The following is a 10,605-nucleotide window of genomic DNA, read 5'->3' on the forward strand; positions in this document are numbered from 1 at the left end:
TTATCTACGGAGTGATGGAAGACCAAGCAAATTTATGCCGACACCTGAGTTCCGTACCTCTGATTCCGTTAAGTTCTTAGTGGGAAGCTACACAATTTTCTTTCCATATGGTAACCACAAGTACCAAAAGTACCGCCCAACGCATAGGCTCTCCACACAATCGTTTTATTCGTGAGATATTTGTGGGACACAAACTGTCAGAAATTTAACGCAGATATGGTTAGTTTAGTTTAATTGGCAACCTACCAAAGAGGATGATGAAAAGTGAAGGTGCTCCGTTCTAACCACTTAGCTGTCCATTTAAACGAACACTTCAAATGGACGTAGAATACAAAGGCGAAGTAGGTGTTTTGTGAACAAACTAACGCACATAGAGTGAAGATTAGCCATCGACTTCCCGCATGACGAAATGTTGCTTTAAAAACTATGCTGCCAGGAATAGTATTGTTGAAGTAAGAAATTTAACGCAGATATGGTTAGTTTAGTTTAATTGGCAACCTACCAAAGAGGATGATGAAAAGTGAAGGTGCTCCGTTCTAACCACTTAGCTGTCCATTTAAACGAACACTTCAAATGGACGTAGAATACAAAGGCGAAGTAGGTGTTTTGTGAACAAACTAACGCACATAGAGTGAAGATTAGCCATCGACTTCCTGCATGACGAAATGGTGCTTTAAAAACTATGCTGCCAGGAATAGTATCTGTTGAAGGACCTACGGTAGCTTACCCTTGATTGTTCCTTGCCTCTCATTGAAGGTTCATATTTAGATGTTAACAGGTAAGTGTAGGCTGCCAACCGAAAATGTCAAGATTTCGCCTTATAGGGCTGTACTTTAGTGTGCCGAAAGAGAACCAAAGAAGGTTGGACGATCAAGATGTGCACACACTTCTGCAGGCTCTGCATACAATCTGACGAGCCTTCAGAATTTACCGGCGAACACGGATCTACGGGGCATTCCGAAGACTGAACGTGCAACATTTGATGAACCTTACGATGTATGCCGAGCAGTGCTGTGTGCTTCCTCATCAAAGTTTCAACCTGTTTGTGGAGGCACCTTAGCATGCTCCAGAAGATAGCCGCTCTAACTTAAAGGAAAGTTTCACTTTTTTCTACTCACCTCAAAAGCTTGATCTAAGCTTCCAGAATATCGCTGCAACGGACCCATTAGGTTAGCCGCTAACCGAGTGTAATGGCTAAGCGTAGGCGAAAACAATATACCTGTAACAAAACAAGTCCGTTATTCACTTCCATCCTCATTTTTTGTTGACCCGATTTCACCTGGGATTCATACGGGATTCATAAAGGAGACTACTCACAAGGTTGCTGAAAACTCTTCGACAGCCCACGACCGGTTTCGCGAAATACACTCATTTGCAAATCAATCGTGTTTTCACGAAAGACTTAACTGAATCTCTTGTTTATGATGTTGTACAACTGAATGTGCTGCACACAGGCCGCCTCATGTCTCAGTTGGTACGATATTCGAGACATCTCAGTATATTTTCATGAAGGAAACTACTCACAAGGTTGCTGAAAACTCGTCGACAGCCCACGACCGGTTTCGCTTTTCTTGGGTCTCATCAGGTAGGCGCAGTCCCCGAGTTTCCGTCAACGTTATGTTCTAATTCACTTCAGACGCAAGGCCGTCTGTCAGGCATATATGCCTGCACATGCTTCGACACATTACTAGTTCTTCGATGTGGCTTGAATAGACGCGAGTTAACACTGTCGGTCACTTGCACGTAAACCACGTTGTGTTAGCCTAGTGTAGGCTGGAATTCCGGCGCGGATACAGATGAACCATAAAAAACATACTGATGAAATAATGATTATCTCTACGTATAATGGCTCCCAACAGGGATGAAACAGCACCACAGTGCTTCTCGGCTTCTCATCTCCATTGACTAGCTTCATTGTGCTTTACTAGACTAGATTCAATCAGAGCAATATACCAATGGGACAGAATTCCGTATAGAGGACGCTATTTTAGCCTCCAAATGAGATGACCTACCCTCGGTTGTGATGTCAGTTGACTAAAATCGCGGGAGCTTGGGCACATCTGTGGACAGTTGCAAAATTGTAATGCCACTTGTCACCTTGTGTCAATGTAGTGCTCATGGTACGGATTCGGTATGGTCATTATCAGACATTTGGGCTGCTCTCTCAACCCAGAACCCTATGAGAGCAGGATGGCATCTGCGAGTGTGGGGTGCGTTTATGGTTTGTTCCGATATGGTCTACCGAACGACTGAGATCAAGACATCATTTCCATGTAGAAAAAATATGGGTCGATCAGTGGTAGACAGATATCCATGAAATCTCACAAAACTGTCCTTAAACTGAATGGTTTCAAAGTAGAAATTCAAATTCCGCACTCTACAAAACCAAATTTACTCACCTTTCCAAGATCAGTATTCTAAATGGACTTTGGTAATAAATTGGTAAACGAGAGACGCATCTGGGACTAACCTTGAACTGAATGCACGCCCACATTCATCACAGTGCTACTCTCATTTGAGGCACACCTCAGTAAGGCTAATAAATGATAGACGTCACAAGGACTGATGCCATGATTGAAGTTCAAAGACAAAATACTGACAAAGATTGATACAAGCTTGATATTATCTGTTTTAGTGTAAAGTGGATCTTAATATTTATCGGTCTGTAACATATTCCCGAGTTTGTAGAGTGGGCTCCTTGTGTAGCTACTTTTCCAACTTTTCAAACAGCATGGCATTGTTCGACGTGTTGCCTCGTAATCTGAGTGGTAAAAACTGACATGAGGTCCACACAACTGCTTCTTTCTGTATCATTTGAGCAGTATTCAGACGTTGAATCGTCTTTGAAAACGAGTCCCTTAATACGATATTGGTAACCTCCCCAGAGGTAGGAGTCCCTACAAAAATTCAGAGGAAGACTTTTTATGAACCCGTTCTCAGTATATTTTCCTTGAAAATGAGACTGCACTTTCCAAAGGACGTTTATACTGTGCGCTGAGTGGTTTTAGGCCAGAAGCCTCCTTTTGGTTAAGCATGAAGAACACCTCAAATTTAATTTGAAGATAAATCACTCCACCATCCATGTGTTTCTGGTGGATCCAAAGTATTCATCGAATGGGCGATGCTTTCACTGAACTCCGTGTGCACAGTTGTTATCCATCAGAGTAGTTTCCTCATGTCTGGTAGATGTTAGCTTTGCTAATATTTCGAGTGCTAAATGTACCACCAAACTTGAAGTCCGGGAGGTATTCGGTGAGTACAAATATGTGGATATATAGCTCTGTTGGTTGTTACGGTGACGAGATGACCCAAGTGGTTAGAGCGTGAATTTACTCACCGGAAATTTCATGGTTCTAACCTGACCTCTGCCTCTCGACTTCCCCGTCTAGGCTTGGGCGACCCGGCAGTATCCTAGCTCTCATGCAACCTTCGGGTGGCACCGAAAGGGTGCTACATCTGAACGAGTTTGACTTCAATTGGTTGTTGCAGGCTTAATAGGTTCATGTTCACTTTATGGTGAATAGGTCGACGCGTAACGAAAATACTAACCCTCTAATGTGCTGTGAGCAGTTAGCTTATTGTTCTCACCTTAGTTGTCATTTTTCAGCTTAACTCTCTCTTCAATGTGTACGTCTTGAGTCGCGGAGGCGAGGCTTCAGAAAACGCTCGTGTTAAAGCGTGCACAGATGGACTTTCGGTATATATGCAAGTTCAAATCAACCGCCTATTCAGCTATCCAGCTCCCTAGACCACATGAGATGGTATGAGCTAGTAAAACCATCACAGCTTATCGTCGCACGATAGGAATGACTGAGGCAACAATTCTCTGGCGCAACCTCATCTCCAAAAACGTCTTGTGTGTGCCGGGGTTATCCATGGTCTGACGCAGATCTACGTACACATCTATCTTGCGTTGGACATTCCCGAATTTCACCCTTCATCCCTGTAGCCTACACATCCAGGTCGTTCCATGGGGTGGGTTGGGACTGAACCCCATGCTCTATCCGATTTCGTTCCGTAGGGTGGCTTAAATTATTACTTGCACGAACTGATGGGACCACACAGTTTTCCACAGAAAAAACTACACCACCAAAGATAGTCCATTTTATCCACAGAGGCAAAAGGACCAGAAAGTGCTCGTTGCTGAGCTGCTGCTCGTAGACGAATTACAGTTCATCGATTTGCTCATCACTTGTGTGGGCACTGATCCATTTATGTTGGCGACTGGACCGGATAAACCTTACTGGTGTTTCTTACCTAGCACGCACTGGTTACGCATATTGTCGGATGATTTAAGTACGATCCGACATGCTTAGCAAGTGATTTTAATACATTTCAATCGGGGTACTCAGATTTCATTGGAATGCTCATCTCTCGGCATGTGAACACGTCCACCCTGAGTTGGTGTTCACTTCGTTGAACCGCTGGTGCCATGAATCAGCAAATATCCTGAATACGCTGATCGATGCCCTGTGTGTCATGACTTCCCAGCCAGACTGTTATGCGGACGAGCTGGACATGTCAGAAGTTTTTTGCTACTCGTGAGTAGTTATAGTTCTTATTGAATTTGTATTCAGAGAGCTTTGAGCCGAGGGCAAAGTGGTGTGAAAATAGCGAATATACATCCATTTGCAAAATAATTTGGTTCTTTCGAGAGAGTTAGTTTGCAAATGAGTGTATATTCGCTAATTCCGTGGATTTTGGTTTCAAGTAGAACATAAGGTTGACGGAAACCCAGGGGCTGCGCCTACCTGTTGAGCTCCAAGAAGGGCGAAACCGGTCGTGGGCTGTCGATGGATTTTCAGCAACCTTATGAGTAGTATATTACAAAGATATGGTGTGAAAACAATTTGAACAGAACTCGTGATTGCTGACAAACAAGCTAGTTCAAGGCACCTGACCACCGTAAAAAGACAAAATGTCCTGTTCAAATTCCAACTGAAGTTAACCGGGCTTTACCTCACTCGTTGATAACATGCAAACGGTGGTTCGTTTTCTCACGATTCCTCATTGTGGATAGAAATGTAGAATGACGACGTAGATGTTGAAATAACAGCGGCGAAAAAAGTCGCATGTAGATGATTCTGCTGCAGTAGTCAGCGGTATCACCAACTTCACACCATCATATCAAACCTGATATTATGCGAACTTCACCAAGTTCATGAAACTGACCTAGCGCTCTCTTCATCTTCGCATCGGTCATCTGAGACATCATGACTGTGAACATATGCTGTGCTCAAACGTGCTATGAACGTGCTGTGCTGAATACGGGTGGGAATAGTTCACGCTTTACGAGCCTGGGATAACTGGCCGATACGGACTGAACTGCCTATCTAGTGCAGTGAATTGTTAGCAGGCTACCTAAATGTAGCAAAATGCAAGTGAATGTAATGTGAATGTAATGAAGGACGAACAGACTGTCCAACTCCTCTTCAATGACTGGAAGAACTGGGAGAAACTGTTCTTAGGGAACACATTTGAAAACCAGCTTTTTCTGATGAGATAAACTAAAGCTATTTCCACACCGCATTTGATCGAAAACCACAACTAGAATATTAACTATTAACTTCTATAAAATAAACACCAGCGTCACTGCTATACGTTTCAGGTAACTGTATGGCACTTGCTTAGTCTATGCCTGCAGGTGCGAACTCACCCCAAATCCGCCCACACTACACTCCCACCCCGATCGTTGCTTGAAGACAGCCCATATAACCAACTGCCCTTATCACTCGATTGCACACGCATTCAGCTCGCTTATGACGACTGCACTTGTCTTCAAGTCTTGTTTAGTTGGTTGATTTCTGTCCTAGACCGGTTGACCAAACAACGGGGCAGTTATGGAGCCGGATGACTTTAGTCTGGAAAATATAAAATGGCAACTCGGGTAAGAGTGAGCGTTCATTTCTGTTCAACTCAGAATGGAACAATTTTACATCATGACCGTCTCACCAACTGGCTGAATTGGTAGCAGAAGTAACCTGTGATGATTGGGTGGGGTAGAAAGTAATCGGTTGGAGACAGTAAGATACGTCTGGCTCAATATAAAATCATGATCATCTAACATTTCAGAGTCCAACCCATTGGTTCAAGCAATCATTCTATTAGCAAGTAGGTCACACGGACATAGATGAAAAGACGGAACTACAAAATGACATTTCATTAATGAAAGATGATAGTAATTTGTGCTGCTTAAACCTACCATTAAATAGGAATATCCATAAATTTTCATTCGAGAAGATTCTTCCGGGAAGTACAAGAGTTTCCTTCAGGAACGCTTGAAGAGTGCGAAACTGTTTTGTTTTAATGCCACTGCAGTAACAAACTCTCCCTGAGATGGCAAATATTAAACCGCCTTGTCATTTTAAAGTATCATATAATGTGCAATGAGTTATAATTACCAACACATTTTATTAGAGAGTATTAACCCAGAAACCCCAAGTCCTGGTGATGGTTGTCTGTCAGTGGGATTCTCACGAGGGTATTCAATGTGCAATCCAAGGCTATACAAAAGCACAACAGCTGTGTACTAACCTTGAGTTACAGGAATCGAGAGCAAATTATGGTATTCGGCTGTCAAAGAGTTTCACTTGAACATTCCATACAAGATGTAAGTACCCGTCAATGTCATCCAACTGAACCGCGCGGGAGTCTTTGTGCTGTGTATTCAGTTTCAAAAAGCCATACACGACGGGAAATGCAGTCGAAAATAATTTTATTTTCATTTTGTTTTGCAAACGAGTGGCCTATTTTTTGCCAATTATCGATATCCATCGGGCAGAAAGGGGGGCTGTGCGTCACTGAATCAAGTACTGCCTGAGCAGATTACTTTGGGGAAAATTCCCTAGTAATCAGATATGCGAGTCCATATCTATATGAGTTTCAACATATTCCTACTGGCAAGACAATGGGAGCAGACTGGTCGATATCTGTTTGTAGCGTTCATCGTTGAGCTCCGGTTGATAAGTGTTTTGTTTTGTTGCTTCCACTGTGATGCATGCTAACCAAGGATGATAGAGGCCAAAAGTATGAATAGGGACTAGAGATTGGTGGGAAAAAGAAATGTAATCAAATCCTCTGTTTTGGCCATTTTCTGTCGAGAAAACATTCTGGGCTGCCTTAGCTTCTTTTTATCCGGTTTCTTCATACCTAGATTTGCGAAGCGCGAGGGAACAGATCAGGTGCTCCGATACAACGCCATACAGCTTAAGCATAATCCATCACATATATCGTGACTTATTGCAACTCAGACACGTTTGATGTTTAGTGGGTCAAGAATCTTCAAAAAAGGCAACATAGCGGCTCTCATTTACTTCAAAGGTATAACTGTAGTGTATGCTTGACTATGCGCCATATCACTCTCCCTAAATTGGAGCGTGTTTTCAAAAGAGAGCATTCATTAACACAGGAGATTCCCAATTTCTATTATTGTCCTGCTAGGGATGTTAAATTGAAAAAAGTAGGCGCTCCTCTACATGGTATTTTCGGAGTGAACGTAGATTTTCTCATTTAACACATGACAAACCAACGCTTGCCAAGAAGCACCAGGATACACGGAAATCAGCGGGCACCGTCAGGACCAGGCAAAACCACCCGGTCCGAGGAAGTGCTCAGTCTACAAGCTGCCCGTGTAGATTACTGGAATAACCACACACCAAGTCAATACAAAGTCAGAAAAATCTTATTTGTGAGCTTCAACTGTCCCTTTTCCTATTTCATCAAAACGGGAAGTCATATGCTGAACCCTCCCCATATCTGCAGAGAAGTAGTGAAACCGAACGCAAGCAGAAGTAGTTGCCTTCACTTGTCTCAGCTGGAAAATCATCAGCGTCAACACAGAACTATGCTGATGAGGTCCTTGTGGTGTCAGGTGTTTCAAGAGTAACACACTCTGTTCCAAGCCTTCCATTTTTAACCAAATAGAACCTACTTTCAAAATTTAAACAACAAACTTCAACGTATACAGTGACTGATTTTGTGGAACGCCGGTTCATCAGGTCGCTCAAAAGGTCGGTGACTGTTCATGTCAAAACTGCGGTATAATGGGAACAGTTAGAATGCGACATCCTGATTTATCGCTTAACTACAGGTATGTAGCTCCCAGTCAGTCGCTTATTCATGATCCTATATCCATAGCATGCTTTATCAGCCACACTCTGAGTAGTTGAAGATGGACCGCTGTAAACCTCATGGCTTACCGTCACTGGTCATCGCGTACTAGTTTTTATAATTCCGTTGCTTCCATTTCTCTCTAGTCGTCGACTCAGATTGCCTTTTGATCTCACTCACTAAAACACACATTGTTCCGCTCTCTAGAGCAGTATCATTGCAGCGCGTATGAACCAGTCACACGGGTCTGCGGAAGCGCTGATATGGATTAGCGTGGACCTAACTTGCCAGCGCTACGAGCCAACTTGGGCTCAAGGGGTTAAAGAAGTACAGGGCTCATCGTACTTGTTTTCTAACTGGATGTAATCCAACCCACAGTAGCATAACACAGTAACAACCTTCAGTGTAAAAACTACAATGAACCTAGTTGCGATCAAAATTCACTGCATGGTCGATTTCATCCTGTGTGTAGATTTTTGTCACAAGTTAAGGTTGTGCTTACGGCTGGAAGTTCCAGCGTTGGCTGAAGCAGAGTAGCTCTTGTCGAGGACCCCTAATGGAATATTCCTTTTGAGGGTCGCTCACAGATTTTGTTCACTGACGTGCGTAGAAGGATGCCGGGAGAATTGGAGTGGGGTTGGGAGGTTGTTAAGTGGATTTTATTCTGCTTGAATTTTGTACTTTTAGACCCAGACTTTTTTGCCGATTACTGCACACCGCCTCGTGCCATTTCGGCTCATCTGAAACAGCTCTCCACACGCCTGCCAGTTCTGCGTATTCTACTCTTTTCACGCTGGGATGCTCACCGATTTCCACAGCCTCGGTTGTGGTGTGGATCTTGGTCCGCATCTCACAATGTCCACATTTTCCAAGTCTATGCCCAGTGTCAGGTGCGTGCATTTCCTTTGTCGAATCTTTGACCATCGCCCGATATTCATTTACTTTTCTCGTCTGTTAATGCATCGCGTATGCTCACCGATTCTGGTGTGCAACTCCCTGGCTGTCTGACCTATATAAACCTTCGCAAAGTCGTTACACTTCATTTTGTACGCACAGTTCCAAGTCCTATCAACCGGAAGGCGATCCTTCAAGTGCACATACACCGAGTATTCCTCTTACGTTAGCCATATTCACTACCCGTTTAAGGATTTCAGATGTCCCTGTTTTGTATGGAATAATCGCTGTTCCGATCCACTCCTTGTTGGGCCTTGGTGTTGGCACCAATACCCGTCTTAGTTGCTGCTTAATTAAACCCAATTGAAGTCACTTTTGAACTTTAAGATATACTGCTGTTCGGGCGACGTCCTGTGCGCAGTGTTCCTACTCTCCTAAACATGGTTGAAGCTATACTAGCAGACACTGCTTTCGGATGTGCTGAGAAGTAGTTTAAGACCGCATCACTATCTGCTGATCTCCGTTAAACAGTGGGTTTCAATTTCCCACTATTCTTGTGTGTCATGCAGTCAATTAAGGGTAGTGTAACCGCTGTGGACTCTAGTTTCATGCTAAACTTAATGTGAGAGTCCAAGGTAGTAGGATATGCAAGTATGAATATATAGGAATATATATACACAAGAATATGCGAATCGTTAAACTTATCCCACTTTATTACGACGAACTTGTCATACAAGTAACGCCAGAAAACCCTCGGCGGACACTCGAAACCGTCTACAGCCCCCGCTCAAAGTCTTCCATGTACATGTTGACCGAAATCGGGGATACTGGAGATTCTACCGCTTGACCATGTTCTTGGGCATATACAAATGAGCCGAAAACAAAGTGACTGAAGTTTGGACATACTTTTATGGCTTCAACTATTTCGTCTACGAGGAGTTGCGTTCATTTTTGCAGTGTTGTGTCTGTCAGTAAAAGCTTTCTCGCCACTTACAGAGCGTCCGCTAAAGGGACATTGGTATACGTCGAGTTGACATCAAAACCAACAAGAACTTCGTTTAGCTGTAACTGAAACCCAGCTACATTTTTAGCAATCACACGAAGGTTGGGTGTGTGTGGGTGACTTGCCGGCAACTGGTTAAAGGATGCCTGCCAGAAATCTGGCCAGCTCATGTGGTGGTTAACATATGCCATCCACTATTGGTCTTATGGGGACATCTTCCTTGTGAATTTTTGGTAACACAAAGTCGTGGTTGGATTGCACTTTTTGGGTACAATCAATACCCACGGCCTTGCCCAAGGTGGTCTATCACCCACCTTAGATACCTTCCACCTTCAACCTTACACTTATTCATTATTGACGTAATCGTTCCGCTAGTACTTTTTCGATGAGACCCATCAGTTACGTGTAGTCTAACTTTCTGCAGGTAGTTACTCTTATTACTGTCGACCGTGGCCCTAGCATAATCGTTCCACTAACAAACCACCGAGAAACGCAGAGGAATACCAGGCGTTAGTCAAAGATTCAGCAATGGCAGGGCATGCTCTAGACACTAGGTACAGGATAGATTTAGAAAATATGGACATCCTGAGACGGGGTTT

At 43.5% G+C, this 10,605-nt stretch overlaps 2 protein-coding genes across 2 annotated transcripts in view; both read right to left on the reverse strand.

Moving 5' to 3' along the window:
* Positions 1-4,335: 4,335 nt before the first annotated feature.
* Positions 4,336-9,033, reverse strand: T265_08670 (hypothetical protein; the record flags this gene model as incomplete). The annotated part of the gene is made up of 3 exons (XM_009174541.1): positions 4,336-4,424; positions 4,752-4,809; positions 8,791-9,033. The coding sequence occupies 3 exons, from the start codon at positions 9,031-9,033 to the stop codon at positions 4,336-4,338; spliced, it is 390 nt and encodes a 129-aa protein (XP_009172805.1).
* Positions 9,034-9,919: 886 nt separating this feature from the next.
* Positions 9,920-10,605, reverse strand: part of T265_14639 (hypothetical protein) — a gene marked incomplete at both ends in the record, with an annotated part of 22,086 nt that continues 21,400 nt past the window's right edge. The window contains 3 exon segments of the mRNA XM_009174554.1: positions 9,920-9,992; positions 9,998-10,200; positions 10,317-10,478. Of these exon segments, the coding sequence (XP_009172818.1) occupies positions 9,920-9,992; positions 9,998-10,200; positions 10,317-10,478 (438 nt within the window).

The sequence above is a fragment of the Opisthorchis viverrini genome (genome assembly GCF_000715545.1).
Source record: "Opisthorchis viverrini unplaced genomic scaffold opera_v5_235, whole genome shotgun sequence".
In the NCBI taxonomy this organism is placed as follows: Eukaryota; Metazoa; Platyhelminthes; class Trematoda; order Opisthorchiida; family Opisthorchiidae; genus Opisthorchis; species Opisthorchis viverrini.